This window comes from Danio rerio, chromosome 19 (assembly GCF_052040795.2).
Source record: "Danio rerio strain M-AB ecotype USA chromosome 19, GRCz13ab, whole genome shotgun sequence".
NCBI lineage: Eukaryota > Metazoa > Chordata > Actinopteri > Cypriniformes > Danionidae > Danio > Danio rerio.
Window position 1 is genome coordinate 40,694,285 of NC_141039.2, and position 17,785 is coordinate 40,712,069.

Here is a 17,785-nt window from a genome sequence, read left to right on the forward strand (position 1 = left end):
GAATAAATTCTAGAATAGCTTATAAATATATTAAATTAACACAGGGCCATCTGTCGCTCATTCTCAAAATAGAAAACAGGACAGTAATTAATACACCTTCAGCGTATCTATAACTGGACATGGATGGGTTTTGATCCATTTGGTCTGTGGTTATACAATTTTTTATACAGTTTTTGTGTGTGAAATGAGATTTTTAAATTTAGACGTTATCAATTAAACAAGCAACAGCTTAATGTGGATTTAACTCCCCTACAGAATTGTATATGCAGCTTGATTTGCAAAAAACCCCATTACATTCACTTCGATAACATTTGTAGGACAGCAAATCTCCACAGACTTGACTTTGTTTCACAATGTACAAAATTAAAAGTGTTTCACAACTTCTGTGACAGGGACCACAAGGTTATAAAGGAATTTTAGGACCAATCGGCATCCCTGGACGCCCTGTGAGTATTATTAAAAACATTTCATTCTAATAACTGACAAAAACATAAAAAAATAAACATTTACCGCAAAACAGGGTGAAGAAGGACCCCAAGGACCACCTGGAGAGCCTGGTGACAAAGGAGACATGGTATGAATCACTAATATTATATACAACTTTTCATCCAGTCATTAATTTGTCCTTTCATATGTCAGCTTATCAACTTTTTTGTATCAATCTATGTACTTATAGGGAGAGCGTGGTATCCGAGGGCCTCAGGGAGTGGTCGGAAAGAAGGGAGATAATGTAAGTAAAAAAGGAGCAATTTAAAACACATACTTTAACCGTATGCTCTTAATCTTTTGATTAATGTTCTTTGTCAGGGACTTCCAGGAATTGATGGAAAAGATGGCACTCCTGGCATCCCCGGGATAAAGGTACGAATGGCTCTTATTCAGCTCTTAAATCAAAAACCACTGCAGTCATCATTATTCAAGGAGACACAAGACATATGTAAAGGATGAACCAAAGGAGGAAGTTTTATGTGATTGAGAAGGGGGCTCTTTGAGGATTAATAACCAGTTAACAAGTATTGATTTAACTTGTAATATGACAGCATGGATATTTATTTCATTGTAGAACCGATTAACCAGCAAAGTTAAAAAAATAAACACAACACAATGGTTAAGTATGCTGTTTTGCAGTCATCATGCAAAATATGAAACTAGAAAAAGCATTGGCTGGCAAATTTGAATAAAAGTATTTATAATTGATATGGAAATACAATAAAATATGAATTCAGCTATTAAACCTAGCTGTTTTTATTTGCTATATTGAGTTGTTTTTATTAAGTTGTGCTATATTTGCTTATATAAGTTTATATCATATACACTTACCGGCCACTTTAAGAGGTATACCTGTCCAACTACTTGTTAATGCAGATTTCCAATCAGCCATACACATGGCAGCAACTAGACATGGTCAAGACAAACTGCTGCAGTTCAAACCGAGCATCAGGATGAGGAAGAAAGGGGATTTAAGTGATTTTAAATGTGGCATGGTTGTTGGTGCCAGACGGGCTGGTCTGAGTATTTTAGAAACTGCTGATCTACTGGGATTTTTTTACACACAACCATCTCTAAAGTTTACAGAAAATGGTCAGAAAAAGAGAAAATATCCAGTGAGCGACAATTCTGTGGACGCAAATGCCTTGTTGATGCCAGAGGTCAGAGGAGAATGACCAGACTGGTTCAAGCTGAAAGGTTACAGTAACTCAAATAACCACTCGTTACAACCGAGATATGCAGAAGAGAATCTCTGAACACGTCCAACCTTGAGGCGGATGCGCTCCAGCAGCAGAAGACCCCACTGGGTGCCACTCCTATCAGCTAAGAACAGGAAACGTTCGAGGTTACTAAAGTAACCCTTCGTTCCCCGAGGAGGGGAACGGAAGCACTATAAGTGGATTTGATTGTAAAATCCACGCATTGGGAGGTTCGGTTCAGAAGCTACTCGTCTGAAAGAGTATTGAACGGGCCAATTAAGAATGAATTGGCAGCGCAAGCCTGCGCAGGTGAGCGGCATAAGCAATCAACTGAGTATATAAGCTCACCTGGCGCCAGCAGACGCTATCCTTTTTAAGCTGAAGAGACTTTCAACAGCTAAGGGACAGTCATTATGGCGACGGAGTATAGTGCTTCCGTTCCCCTCCTCGGGGAACGAAGGGTTACTTTAGTAACCTCGAACGTTCCCCTTCGGGGGGAACTTCAGCACTATAAGTGAATTTGATTGTAAAATCCACGCATTGGGAGCCCATTGAAAGCGCCATAATGACTGCACCCTACCAACACCCCCGAAGAGGAGATAGTCAAGCAAGCGTGACGCACCCACATCATGGGGGGCGCGGTCCTCCAACGTGTCCCTGGCCCTAATTTATCCTACTTCAACAGAAGTTTTACGGATTTAGATATATTTTTTGGGAAGTCGTGAGCATCTAGATAATTCTAGGAAAATACGACAGTACGTTGGGAAGCGTGCAATCCCGATAGGGAGGACGCTGCGGAGGCCATCCGTTACCCAAGGGGGGATAGATGGCAGAATTTACATATGGACTAGCCCTAAAAAGGGGGAGTACGCATAGCAAAAGAGTGGTTAGCGGGGAGGGAAGACACGGGTCCGCCCAGGGGGGGGACTTAACCGTGGCGGAATAAGCATATGGGATCGCCTAGTGGGGATCACGCATAGCAGGCACCTTTACCCAAAACGCGGGCTGACCAGCGGGCAGACCTACAGCGTAGTGGGCCAGCAAGTGACTCCTCCGCTGAGTCAGTGCTGGGGGCCACGGAGGAATCTGCAGGGCTCACCTGACGGGGAACTTTACTGACAGATAAAAAGGCGCACGTATCTCCGTGTTAGGGAAAATGGCGCAGCAAGCGTGTTTCAACACCCTACCGAATTGTTTCCTCAATCACCAAGGGTTACCTAATACCCTTGAGGAAACCGGCTCCACTCGCAGATTGTAAAACCTTGCAAATGTGTTGGGTGTCACCCAGCCCGCAGCTCTACAGATGTCTGTTAGAGGGGCGCCGCGTGCGCGCGCTCGAGAGGATGCGAAGCTCCGAGTGGAGTGCGCACGCGCTCTCGGGGGACGCGGCTCACGGCTCTGATAGTGAAAGAAAGGCATCCACAATCTAGTGGGAACTTATTTCGGTACGGCACTTCCCTGCTGCCGACCGCTATAACAGACGAAGAGCTGCTCAGATGATCTAAACTCTGAGTGCGGTCCGGATAATACGCAAAACGCGAACTGGACAATAAGAAGGGCTGGGTCTGCCTCCTCCGAGGGCAGCGCTTGCAGGCTCACTACCTCGTATTAAACGGAGTGGTAGGAACCTTGGGCACATATCGCGGGCGGGGTCTCAGGACGTGAGAGAAGCCAGCCCAATTACAGGCACGAGTCACTGACCGAAAAATGCCTCCGGGTCCCCGACCCTCTAATCGATATCAACGCGACCAGCAGAGCTGTCTTCAGGGACAGAAAGATACTGAGTCGAGGATCGAAGGGATCTGACGCGGCTTGTGTAGCGAGGGCGAGATCCTAAGAGGGCATGAGAGGGGGCGGGGTGGATTAATTCGCTTAACCCCCAAGAGGAACCGGATGATGAGGTTATGCGTTCCCACGGTGCTGCCAGCCACCGCGTTATGAGAGCGGAGATGGCAGCCACGTAACCTTGAGTGTGGAGGGCGACAGCCTGCTCTCCAACTTCTCTCGGCGTAAAGAAAGCACAACGCTGATCTGGCAAATTACGGGGGTCTTCTCAGCGAGAGACACACCATTCAGTGAATAGACTCCACGTCAGGGCATAGGCGCGCTCGGGGAGGGGGCTCTAGCCCGAGTGACGGTATTAGCCACCGCAATCGGAGGTTACCTAAGTCTTCCTCGCGTCTAAAAATCTCTTCAAAGATCGGCGAGGGTGTCAGGTGGTGCCCTGTCCCTGAGAGAGTAGGTGCTCTCTCGAAGGGACTGCCAGGGGAGGGCTATCGCGAGGGAGAGCTCTGACATCCAGGTCCGGTTGAGCCAGAGGGGCGCAACCAGCAACCTGTTTCTCGTCCTCCCTGACCTTGCACAGTAACTGCGCGAGCAGGCTCACTGGGGGAAACGCGTATTTGCGCGTGCCCCGAGGCCAGCTGTAAGCCAGTGCTTCCGTGCCGAGAGCACTCGGTCAGGGAAAGAACAACTGGCAATGAGCGATCTCGGGGGAAGCAACAGATCGATCTGGGCTTCCCCGAATCGCGCCCATATCAGCTGAACAGACTCGGGGTGGAGTCTCCATTCTCCAGGACGCAAGGCTGCCGTGAGAGCGCATCGGCTGCACGGTTGAGCTTGCCTGAATATGAATGGCGTGCAGCGATTTCAGCCGCGGATGACTCCAGAGGAGCAGACGGCGGGCGAGCTGAGACATGCGGCGAGAGCGCATACCCCCTATACGGCTGATATACGCCACCGCCGCCGTACTGTCCGTCCTGACCAGCACGTGTTGCCGCTCCAGCACCAGAAAAAAACGGTGGAGAGCGAGGAACACTGCCAACAGCTCCAGGCGATATGCCAATGCAACTGGGTACCTTTCCACAGGTCCGCAGCCGCATGCCCGCAACGCACAGCCCCCCAGCCCGTGTTGGAAGTGTCTGCTGAAACGACAACAAGACTGGACGCCTGTTCTAGAGACACCCAGGCCTGTAGGAACGAGGGGTCGCTCCAAGGGCTGAGGGCGCGGCGACACAGCGCAGTAACAGAGACTCGGTGTGCGCGCGCGTGCCATGCGCGTCTGGGGACTCGATCGTGAAGCCAGTGCTGAAGTGGTCTCATATAGAATAATCCGAGCGGCATGAAGCGGCTGCGGATGCCATATGCCCCAGGAGCGGGGGCGGAGCAGCTCTCGTAGGCGGGCGCCTTCGGCGAGGAGCAGGTATGAATGGCACGGCGGGCGGAGCGGGCTACGGACCGCCGATAAGACATCACCCACCAACTGCTCTCTCACCGCCTTGAATTCCTGGGTGAATTCACAGACAGTGTCGCCGAACCTGGCTGGGGATATGGGGAAGTCAAGAAAGCGGACTTTGTCGACTTTGCGCATATCAGCCAGGGGTGGCGCTCCTGGACCACTAATGTGGACATCGTCCTCCCCAACGCACACGCAGCGGACTCAGTAGTCCGAAGAGCTAAGTCGGCGGCGGTGTGAAGCTCGTAAGCCTGGGTTGGACCCACCCTCGTGCTGCTCGGCCAGCGCCTGCGCTTGGTAGCGCTGGTAGGTGGCTATCGCATGCAAGGCGGAAGCAGCCTGGCCCGCAGCTATGTAAGCTCTAGCTCCGAGGGAGGTAGATAACTTACAGGCTTTGGATGGGAGACGAGGCGGACCCCGCCAAGAAGAGGCGCCGCGCGGATTTACCGCCATCGCGCACTCAACCTGAGGAATCGCCACATACCCCCTGGCTGTTTCACCGTCAAGAGTGGTTAGGGTGGAGGAACACGCAGCACGAGCAGAAAAAAGTGCTTTACAAGACCGCGTGAGCCTACTGTGCACCTCCGGGAAGAAGGGAACGCCCCTCTAGTCGGTCCGGCCGCGGAGCTGGGGGATAAACCATCTCCAACCCACGGCCGAAGCAGCCCGGGAAAGCACGGCTAACATGTCCGTTTCAGGATCCGTAGTGACAGCGCTCACCAGCCCGAAGGGGGCGAGCGGGTCTGGATCATCATCGGACAATGAAAGCCCACCCTCCGATGCCGCGGTGGACATCTGGTCTCCGGTGTCATCGGGCGTAAGGGCTACCATCTGTTAGACGGATCGCTTCCCCCGCCCGAAGCTTGGATAGAGCGCTTAGAGGAGCGGGAGGTCCGCGGGCCCGTGGGCGACGGATTATCTCTCGCTGAAACCCTCAGATCTGCCCGAGTGCCCGCTGCAGAGCAGGGGACAACTGGGGTGGTTCACCCTTTTGCAAAGGCTAACCGCGATCTTGCGCAACAGTCATGGCATCGCAATGACGACATGAACTGCCCGCGAGCAGCGCATTAACATGCTGGACCCCCAGACATGCAACGCAGTGCCCGCGCCCATCATCCGAGGACAGGAACCCACCGCATCCAGAAACGCACAGTCGGAGCGCTGTCCTGATAAGGACGTGCTGCACGACTGTGTTGCTCTTTCTGTGAAGTTTGCAACTTTATACGCACCGCTCTGGAGGACCGGACCCAAAGAACGCCAGGCAAGGGAGAAACCCAGCTCGACCGTCTGCCACTGCGTGTACACACTCTGGACCGGGAGAATGCTCTCGTTCGCTCAGAATCGCTGGTCACAGCAGGAGGAACCCTCATCGACTCGATCAGAAAGTCTCTGAAGCGAAAAGGATAGCGTCTGCTGGCGCCAGGTGAGCTTATATACTCAGTTGATTGCTTATGCCGCTCACCTGCGCAGGCTTGCGCTGCCAATTCATTCTTAATTGGCCCGTTCAATACTCTTTCAGACGAGTAGCTTCTGAACCGAACCTCCCAATGCGTGGATTTTACAATCAAATCCACTTATAGTGCTGGAGTTCCCCCCGAAGGGGAACTGAGGCTACAATTCACATGGGCTCACCAAAATTGGACAATAGAAGATTGGAAAAACGTTGCCTGGTCTGATGAGTCTTGATTCCTGCTGCGACAATCAGATGATGGGGTCAGAATTTGGCATCAACAATGCAAGCATGGATCCATCCTGCCTTGTATCAACAGTTCAGGCTGGTGGTGGTGGTGTAATGGTGTGGGGGATACCTTTTTGGCACACTTTTTGCCGATTAGTACCAATTTACATTTTATGTCATAAAGCGCGAATCATCTCAGACTGGTTTCTTGAACATGGAAATGAGTTCACTGTACTCAAATGGCCACAGTCACCAGGACATTCGCATCATGGATGTGTGGCCAACACATCTGCAGCAGCAGCGTGATGCTATCATGTCAATATAGAGCAAAATTTTTGAGGAACATTTCCAGTACTTTGTTGAATTTATGCCATGAAGGATTAAGACTGTTCTGAAGGCAAAAAGGGGTCAAACTTAGTACTAGTAAGGTGTACCTAATAAAGTGGCCGGTTAGTGTACTATGAATTCATGAATGGTGCATTTTATTTCTATTTTTTAGGGTGCTGCAGGACAAAACGGAAGACCTGGAGCTCCTGGCAATCAAGGAGATCCTGTAAGTTAAATTTCAAACTTCATTCTCCTTCCCATTTCACATTTACACCAGCATTAGATGTGCAAGGAACCCTTTCCCATCCTTCTCAAACATGTCCAGGGTTTTGCATTTGCTAAACGAGAATGATTAAAGATTTAAAAAAGTAAAAGTTTAGTATATTTTCCGCTTGCAGTCCCAGTGTGACATTCATGCCCTCGCTGTTTTGGAGCTTAAACCACCTTGAAATTGCTCTTGCTGTTAACTATTCATCATCATCAAACTTGACTCTCCTGGTGACTTGGGGTAATGGAGCATGCTGGTTATGATACAAAACATCACAACGTACCTGCGCAAGCCGTAATGCAGGCGCCCTCGCTAACAGGATGAGTTATTGCAGTCTTGTTCTGATGTCAGCAGAGAGTAGAGGACAGACATGAAGCTCTCCATGGAGGTCTGCAGGGGTCACTACATTCATTCTTCATGGCTTTTCTCAAATTTGTTTCAGGGTTTGCCTGGTATGCCTGGAGCCAAAGGTGAAGTGGGGGTTAAGGTGAGATTGTGTAGTTATTTTATGAATGCTTGTATGCTGTTGAAATAAAAAGAATGGGCGTAGAAACAATTTTCACATAACAATTACTAGTAAAGCTCACAATAGAGTGCATTAGAGCTTTAGAGCGCACTTTTTCAACATTACTGGGTTCAGAAAAATATATATTTATTTATTTATTCTTCTTAAAGCCATTTCGTCACCTTAGAATTAGGTTCTATCTGACATTTTTGTCAAAATTGAGTCATTCACATATTGCTATTAATGACTAATTATTTACATTATGTGATGCTTTTTTATAAATTCTTCACATTTTAAAGCTTTATTAAAAAAAAAAAAGGTTTTATATACAAATTCTAAAAAGGTTCTTTCTGTGAGCCAATCAGCATTTCGAATGCAAGCACGAGGACCAATCAGGATCAACTTTCTTTGTCATTTCGCTGAAACACAAAATTAGTCAACTAAATAATACAGCACCACAGAAAATTGAGGAGAAACCTGAAACTGAAAACATGTGTGTAAATGTGATGATTTAGAAGCACTTGTTGACATTAAGATGAAATGTTACATTTTTCTTTGTTATTAAAAAAAATAATTTATTAAATGTGAAATATTTTTATTTGTGTATATATAGTCAGTAAAACACTTTTCAGTGTTTATTAAAATCATTTGCTCACTGTTTTCTTTTACAGTTTTTACATTTGATATGAAGTTAATAATTTAATTCATGGGGCATATAGTTTAATAAATATAATTCAATAATTCCTATAAAGCATATAATTCAATAAATATTACTATAATAGTTACAAAAAATTAACATCTGCACTGGGCAAAATATTTAGCACAGCTTTTATGCTAAATTTGACCAAGAAATATTCACCCAATAACATTAAAAAAATGTCATAGAAAGCAAAAATTTCAAGCATCAACACACTGTTACATCACCAATTTTATTTTTTTAAACTAGATTAATAAACATACTGATTGTATTTCTTATAAAGTAAAGCATCAATTAATGATCTGCCAGACAGAACCTTATAATTCCAAGTGGAAAATGACTTTTTAGAATTAGAAGGTTCTATCTGCATTTGCCCTGTTGATTAGTTTTTTTTTAATCCCAAATTGCAAATTTGAGAGATATTTGATAATTTACATGTAGAGTACATTTACTGTAGGGTCTCTGTCATGTTAATTTATAAAAGAGAATTGTTAACTGTTACACACATATTGTTGGCTGTATGGAATGCAAAAACTTTGAAGCTCAATATCTCAAAATCCTTCAAAACACAGATAGAACCTTATAATTTCAAGGAGATGATTTAGAACTAGTTGGATTAATGCAAACAATGGGTCCAACAAAATCATATTCAATAGACAAACAACCTGTCAGTTATTGTTAAAAATCTAAACTCTGGAATAAATGAATGGAGTTTTTTGACTTCCTAACCCCAACTGTTCCCTAAAATAGGATTTTCTTGTTTTAAAATAAAAGTGAAATTTTGGTGTTGAGAACGCCCGATGATACTATATATTATGCACCTCCAACAGTTTATTATCTATTTTGTGTTTAGGGTGAGACCGGACCCCGGGGTTTGATGGGAATGCAAGGATCCCCAGGACCGCAAGTATGTTGGATTATTCAGTTTTGAACATGAACTGAAATGGTTTCTGGATTCTCCTGATGTATGTTTTTCTCTCAGGGAGAACCTGGTCCTCCAGGTGAAGCTGGCATGGAGGGAGTCCCGGGGGCAAAGGTCAGCTGCATTCACCACTAACAAATTCTTTTAGCAAACTCTTATTTTCTTACACTTTTGATCTGTGTCTGATAGGGTGACAGAGGTGAACGAGGACCAGTCGGCCCTGCTGGGGTTATTGGTTTGCCTGTAAGTTTCTTTAATGTTTATTTCAAATACATATATTTCTGCTACAAACAGCCTTAGTCAGGAGTAACAGCGGAAACAAAGTTCACAAATTAAAATGGGTGTTTTAAATGTTAAGCATGATGGAATGTAACATTATCATAAGGATGTTTTCAAAACGAATAAATACAACGCAACTTTAACATTCACATGACCAAATAAAAACGTTATTTTTTTTCATCTATTCATATTGAACGTCTTCATATAGTTTTCATTATAAAAAATGAAATGATTTTCTCATGTTCATATAGTAATTGTGGGTATAGTAAATACTAAATGATTAATTAAATAATTGTTAATATCAAACTGTACAATGCAATGTTTTTACTTGTGTGTAGCATGTTTAGGCAATATAAAAAATAAAATATTAGAAAGCTAATTACAATTCTATATGCCTACATGTGTCCTAGTATATAATCTGTCAAAATCAATCCTTCACTTATTTTGTGTGTTTTATTTTCAGGGCAGTAAAGGAGAAAGGGGGCCCATGGGGGTCCCAGGAGCTCAGGGTCTAACTGGAACTAAGGGTGATAAGGTTTGTAGCACTATTTACAATCTAATAATAACAAAAATGAACTTTTAAAAGGGGTAGTTCACCCAAAAAATTATTTTTACTGACTTTTTACTCTCCCTCAAGTGGTCTTAAACATTTATGAGTTTCTTTCTTCTGTTAAACACAAAAGAGAATATTTTAATGAAAGCTAAAAACCTGCAATCCTTGACATCCAGAGTAGGAAAAGCAAATACTATGGAAATCAGTGGTGACATTCATTTCAGCATTTCAGCATTTTTAAATATATCTTATTTTGTTTAAAAAAACAAACAAACAAACACATAAAGGTTTGAAACAACAAAAGAGTGAATAAATGATGGCAAAATTGTCATTTTTGTGGGTCTAACTAGAAGGATGATAAGGTTTGAGGCATTATTAACCATTTAATATGAAAAAAAAAGAACTTTTTAAAGGGATGGTTCACCTAAAAATTACAATTTACTCACTATGTACTCTCCCTCAAGTGGTCCTAAACCTTAATGAGTTTCTTTTTTTCTGTTGAGAACAAAAGAGGATATTTTGAAAAAAGCTGAAATCCTGTAACTTTCATAGTAGCTAGGAAAAACAAATGCTATGGATGTCAATGGTGACAGCTTTCCAACATTTTTCAAAATATCTTCTTTTGTTTTCAACAAAAACAACAACAAAAAGAAACCCATAAAGGTTTGAAAAAACAAAATAGTGAGTAAATAATGGCAGAATTGTCAGTTCCAAGGGACCGAAGGGTGATAAGATTTATAGCATTATAAACCACTGAATATGAACAAAGATGAACTTTTTAAAGGGGTCAGTTCACCCAAAAATCACAATTTACTCACTATTTACTCTTCCCCAAGTGGTTCTAAACCGTTATGAGTTTCCTTTTTCTGTTGAACACAAAAGATAATATTTTTTTGAAAGCTAAAAACCTGTAATCATTGAATTTAAAGTAGGAAACAAATTCTATGGAGGTCAATTGTGACAGGTTTCCAACATTTTTCAAAATGTCTTCTTTTTTTTCAACAAAAACAACGGCAAAAAGAAATTAATAAAGGTTTGAAACAAAACAAATAAGTGAGTAAATGATGGCAGAATTGTCATTTGTGTGGCTTTAACTAGACCTAAGATAAGATTTGTATAGTAGCATTATAAACCGTTGAATAGGAACAAAGATTAACATTTTAAAGGTGTAGTTCACCCAAAAAATTATATTTATTCACTATTTACTCTCCCTCTAGTGGTCCTTAACCTTAATCAGTTTCTTTCTCCTGTTGAACACAAAAGAGGATATTTTGAAGAAAGCTGAAAACTTCCATAGTATACAAAACGAACCATGGAAGTCAATGTTGACAGGTTTTCAACATTTTTCAAATGATCTTCTTTTTTGTTTAACAGAAAAAATAAAACTCATAAAGGTTTGAAACAACAGAAGAATGAGTAAATAAATAACAGATTTGTCATTTTTGTGTGAACTACCCCTTTATTCCAGCACAGTTTGACCACACGAGGGCAGTCTTCACTCACAATTAATAACAATTTCCCAGCAGAGGACATCTGCTGTATGCTTTTACACAATGCACGTCCACGTTTCTAAATAATACCCCTCAATTCAATATGAAATATCCTCTTATAGACACTTTAATGTTTGTTGTCCTTTAATCTACAATATCCTTGCCGTTTAATACACTGAATGTCGGCGGTAAAAGCCACTTGATTTAGTGCGCTCAGAGAGTTTTACGTGAAAATAAGATATTACCGACAATAAATTCCCCGCGCGTCAGCTATTAGGCCTGACACTGAGAGATATCTGATGTACACTTGCATCTCCTTACAGGGATTCCAAGGCAAAGTGGGATCAAAAGGAGACGTCGTGAGTACACCGTCCGATAAATACACACTTATTTATGGAGTGAAATAGAAACCATACATCACCGTCCACATCATAAAAGATAACAGCTTGAGGTGACATTGATGGATCTCACCTGCTCCTTTCACAGGGTGATCCCGGTGTGGAGGGATTGGCTGGGGAGAAAGGAGAGAAGGTAAATAACGCTGTCGTCTGATGCTTTTATTTAATATATTGGCTGCAGGAGACTTCTGTTCATCTTCAAATCGCATCTTTCTCCGTCTAACAGGGACAGTCTGGGGAGCCTGGGCCTAAGGGACAGGTAAGGACAGCGTGAATAGCACAGATAATGCAAAGTGAAATGCATTATTTAGTTAGCTTTGCATTTTACTTCATAATGTAGGACATGCCAAACTGTTTTAAAGGTAAATTGAATTTTTATTTTTAAATAGTTTATGCCGGACTAGTTTTATGAGCAAATTAAAAAAAGATAAATAAATAATAAAAAACACACACTTTTTGATGTCAACTTTATGAATAAATAAATAAATAAATAAATAAATAAATAAATAAATAAATAAATAAATAAAATACGAATACAAATAATTAATGTTTTTTTTTTCTGGAATCTCCTATATTGATTTTCTTACATTCATTTATGCAGGCCTAGTTTTGCGACCAGATTTAAAAACAAATAGATAAATAAATAAATAAAAAACACACACACACATTTTGATGTGTCAACTTTGTCAGTATGTGCTGTTATCAAAAACACACATATAAATAAATAAATAAATAAATAAATAAATAAATAAATAAATAAATAAAAATACATAAATAAAAAATAAGACAAATAAAATAAAATAAATGTTTTTCTACTGAAATCTCCTACATTTATTTTCTTACATTCATTTATGCCAGTCTAGTTTTAAGAGCATATGCATAAATAAATAAATAAATAAATAAATAAAACTCACATTTTGATGTGTCAACTTTGTCAGTATGTGCAATTACCAAAAACACACATATAAATAAATAAATAAACAAGACATAAATAAAGAAATAAGACAAATAAAATAAAAGTAAATAAACAATATGTTTTTCTTCTGGAATTTCTTAAATTCAATTGAATTTTTATTCTAGATATAATTTATGAAAAAATAAATGATAATAGACATGTTTAAAAATAATGAGAAGAGCGCATAAACTACAGAAAAAATTACAACATAAAAAGAATATAAAAATAATGACAAATATGAAAAGAAAAGCAAAATTATCGACAGAACAACAACAACAACAACAATAAAAATAATAATAACAATAATAATAACAACAACAACAACAACAATAATAATAATAATAATAATAATAATAATAAAACAATAATCTGGAAAACATCTTCCTTTTCAATACAGTATTATTAAAACGTAACTTAAAACTTAACTTAAAATTTTAGCATTAAACTAATTTTGTGCTGTTAGACTTATGATCTACTCTTGATACACTGTAAAATGTAATAATAAAACCATTATAAATATATCCAAATTAATTTTACTATTTCACTTAGTGCCCCTAATGAATTTCCACATCTTTAAAATGCTTTTGATTTCAGAATCATCATGTAAAAAAATCAAAAGTCAAGAGAACACCCCAGTATATTTCTGTAACCCCCCATTCTCTATCAACAGCAAGGTGTGACAGGTGATCAAGGGTCCAATGGGCCTACTGGAGATCCCGGTAAACCAGGAGACCAGGGTCCCGCAGGCTTACCTGGCCCACGTGGCCTTGGTGGAGAAAGAGGAATTCCAGGGATGCCAGGAATACAAGGACCAGCTGTGAGTGTTCGGCAAAACATTTCTATCATAGCATTCCCAGTCCCATGATCTATTACCCAACAAACAATTCTGTAACAGTAAACGTGTTATGCCTGCGATAATACAAACATAAAAACTGTTGTAGCAGCCAGACAGGTTATAGAAGCATGTAGTGTTCAGCACAATAAGATAACACCTGCCGAAAATAATGAGAACTCTTAGTGTTGAGAAACACACTTTAACTCAAAGGGATAGTTCCCCCAAAAGTTGTTCCAAGTGTTTAGCTTATTATGCTGTTGAACATTTAAGGTTGTGTTTCACCTTTATTTTCAAGAGTTCACACTTAGCTGATGATTGATTATAAAGCTTGCTTGGCATGCTGTCCCGGGAGAGAGCCCTGAGCTCAGGGGCGGACTGGCCATCTGGCAGACCGGGCACTTTCCCGGTGGGCCGACAAACTTTTTGGGCCGGGCTGATCATCGTCTTATGATCTGATCGGCCCATAAAAGGCTTAGCAGCCTATCGTTGTTTTTTTTTTCTGCCTTATTAATTGACGCTGCTGTGATCTCTGTGACTCTCTGTAAGTAGATGCTTTTTTTCCCGGACAGACAGACCGGGCCGGCCCATGTGACACTCTGCAGCCCATTGGCTCTTTTCGGTATTGACATTGGGCTGGCCCAATCACAAGCTCCTATTTTGGACTCCGTGTGAGCGTGCGTCGTGTGTGTTTGTCAAAATAGTCGAGAGTCAGAGAGAAGAAACGCAAGGGAGTCGCAGAGAAATCGCAGGAAATACACCGGCGTTTCATTTAGCGATTCTGAAAAGTTCTCTGTTCATTCTAGTACACGGCTAAAAGCGCAAATCACGCGACCACACACATGCACACTCTCTGCCGAGAGCTGCAGCCAGTAGTTCAGCGGGTGAGCATAAACTCCAGGTTAGAGTATAGTGCATGTCAGACAGATCAGCTGCTGGATGATCTCATCTGAGCTCATAAGATCCTCGAGCCTGGGGCTTTCTCCCGTTTGCAAGGCGAGAAGGGAGTTTGAGCTCAGGTAGGTCTTGAGAACTCTCCTGCTGTAATAGCTAATGAACAGATAGTGATTGCTCTTAAGATATAACTATTTGCTAGCATGTCTATGGTGCCGATATGGATTAGTCAATTAACTTAAGTTGCATGTTTTCGAATGGTGGGAGGAAACCGGGGAACCCGGAGAAAACCCTCGTGAGCACGGGGAGAACGTGTAATCTCCGCACAGAAACGTCGGCTATCTTGGTGAGGACTAGAACCAGTGACATTCTTGCTGTGAGGCAACAGTGCTAACCACTGGGCCACCGTGCCACCCATCTAGGAAAGGAGGAGTAGGGGTTGAAGGGGGGATTCTTCAAAACAAAGATGGCTGTCTTATGGAACTTTGGGTATTTATGGTGGCTAAGGAATCGTCTGATTGGTGAATCATAAACTGAATAAAGCTGGACCGGCTGCAGCTATCATAAGCAGGTGATCCTCTCGAAATTAGTTTATAAATAAACTTCACAAAGTCGCAAAGAAATGGAAGCTAATATTGTGCTTTATTTCCCATTTCCTAAAATGTCCTTAAATGAGAAAAAAAAATGGAAGGGCAGTGGATCATTTAATCCTTTCAAAGGACGTTTGCTAACAAAATGAAGGAAGACTGATGTATGTTCAATGGAAAAGCAAACAAATAATCTTGAACACAATCAATACTTGCTCAAAGATTTATTGAACATAACATTTCAGTCTTCTGACCTTCATTTAACATATTCCACACAAGAAGAAAACCCAAACAGGTTTTGAATGATTGATGAATTGGCATTTTTTAGGGGGGAGTGCTGTCCCTGTAAATGTGAATTCAAAATGTTTCCCATTTACTTTTCCAGGGTCGTGATGCTTCAGATCAACACATCATTGACGTGGTTCTGAAGATGCTTCAAGGTGAATAACAATCATTGTTCTTTCCGTAAATGGCCGCAATTCAAATTGGAGGCAATCGGTCTGTCAAAAAAGGGCAGCTGAAATCCATCGAGCTAAGTCTACACAGTACTCTTCAGCCATTGAAATATATTAACGTGCAACTCATGACTCCTCAGGGACAGCTTTCCTGCCAAACTCTGCAGACTGTGTAGTCCGCAGCTATTTATCTGCTGCTCAGAATTGACTTCTGCACAGTCCTGTTTTCTGTGGGATTGTCAGTCTCTGCTCTCTGGCCTTCTATTTTGCAAGAGAGAGATGACCTCAACTGGTCGGTGATAACCTTCACTGGCTCCCACTATTTCACAATGTAATCCCTTAGCCTTTTGGACAACAATTGCAAACATACCTTCGGTTCTACAAACCCACACACTCACCTCAAACGAGAGGAAAGATTTCTTTCCTCCTCATAGGGAGGCAGATTAGATGGGGAGATTTTGTCACTGTGACACATTGAGAACTGGTCAATTGATCAATCACCATCTTCAGATCATATTTAACGCTAAATGCATCCAAAAATTGCAAGTTGGATAGTAAGTACTATTTATGGCTTCAAATTCATTTGGGGGCTCTGTACACTAATAAGAATGGTAAAGACCTAAGTTGCCAATATGATTCATGAGTTCAAGGGAATGAGGTTTACTCACACAGCTCCTGTTAGCTGACCTCTGTTACACTTTCCTCCATAAATCTCACTCCTATTCAGGTCACAGCACAAATGGTATCCTTCTAGTTCTACTCACACCATTACAAGTAGAATTGTATGGGCCTTTCCAGCATGGCTGCTAAGTGCACTAAAAACCTAGGTGCACCTTTTGAGGCCAATGGAGTAAGCCCTCTGCTACACCCCTTTCCAAGCCTTCCGGGTCACGGCACCAATGTACATTTCCCTGTTCTGCTCACATCTTTCCAAGCAGCCATTCAGAATTTACAAATTCTTCCCTTTGGCCTCACAGAGTCCTAATAATAATAATAGTAATAATAATAATAATAATAATAATAATAATAATTCCTTACATTTATATAGCGCCTTCTGGGCAGTCAAAGCACTTTACACACATTGGGGAAATCTCCTCATCCACCACCAGTGTGTAGCATCCACCTGGCACCACAACGGCAGCTGATTGGTGGAGAGGAGGCAGAGTGATAAAGCCAGTTAAGATATGGGGATGGTTAGGAGGCCATGATGGACAGAGGCAAATTTGGCCAGGATGCCGGGGTTAAACCCCTACTCCTTTTGAAGGACTTTTTAACGACCACAGAGAGTAAGGACCTTGGTTTAACATCTTATCAGAAAGACGGCGCTCACTGAGGAGTATAGTGTCCCCGTCGCTATACTGGGACATTAGGATCCACACAGACCGCAGGTTGGGTGCCCCCTGCTGGCCTTACTAACATCCCTTCCGGCAGCAACCTAGCTTTCCCATATGGTCTCCGATCCAGGTACTGACCGGGTGCAGCCCTGCTTAGCTTCACTGAGCAGAATAGTGTCCCTTTCGCTATAAAGGGGCATTAGGACCCACACAGACCTCAGGTTAGGCGGCCCCTTGCTGGCCTCGCTAACGCCACTTCCGGCAGCAACCTAGCTTTCACATATGGTCTCTGATCTAGGTACTGACCGGGCGTAGAACTGCTTAGCTTCAGTGGGCGACCATGTAAGAGTTGCAGAGAGCTAACTGGCGGCCATACACTGTCCAGAATCTCTACAGAAGTTGCAATCAATCTAATCTTAACAATTTTAAAAGAACTAATTTTCATGTTTCTGTATTCCTCTGACAGAGAGGTTAGCAGCAGTAGCAGTGAGTGCTAAGAGAGCCGTGCTGGGTGGAGCAGGTGTAATGGGACCTCCTGGTCCTCCAGGACCACCAGGGCCTCCTGGACCGCAAGGTCCTCATGGCCTGACAGGTGGCCGTGGCATTCCTGGAATCATTGGTGCCCCAGGCCAGATAGGAAACACTGGGCTAAAAGGTAAATAAACCTTTTAAAACTTCAGAGAACCTA

At 42.4% G+C, this 17,785-nt stretch overlaps 1 protein-coding gene across 2 annotated transcripts in view; it reads left to right on the forward strand.

The window, feature by feature from the left end:
• The window catches only part of col9a2 (procollagen, type IX, alpha 2), a 45,588-nt gene that overhangs the window by 24,855 nt on the left and 2,948 nt on the right, over window positions 1–17,785 (forward strand). For both annotated transcript variants that reach the window (XM_088651295.1, NM_212579.2), the window contains 16 exon segments: window positions 393–446; window positions 521–574; window positions 677–730; window positions 808–861; window positions 7,101–7,154; window positions 7,639–7,683; window positions 9,252–9,305; window positions 9,381–9,434; window positions 9,510–9,563; window positions 10,063–10,134; window positions 11,966–12,001; window positions 12,129–12,173; window positions 12,267–12,299; window positions 13,666–13,812; window positions 15,694–15,748; window positions 17,564–17,752. In XM_088651295.1, coding sequence (XP_088507421.1) covers window positions 393–446; window positions 521–574; window positions 677–730; window positions 808–861; window positions 7,101–7,154; window positions 7,639–7,683; window positions 9,252–9,305; window positions 9,381–9,434; window positions 9,510–9,563; window positions 10,063–10,134; window positions 11,966–12,001; window positions 12,129–12,173; window positions 12,267–12,299; window positions 13,666–13,812; window positions 15,694–15,748; window positions 17,564–17,752 — 1,054 coding nt within the window.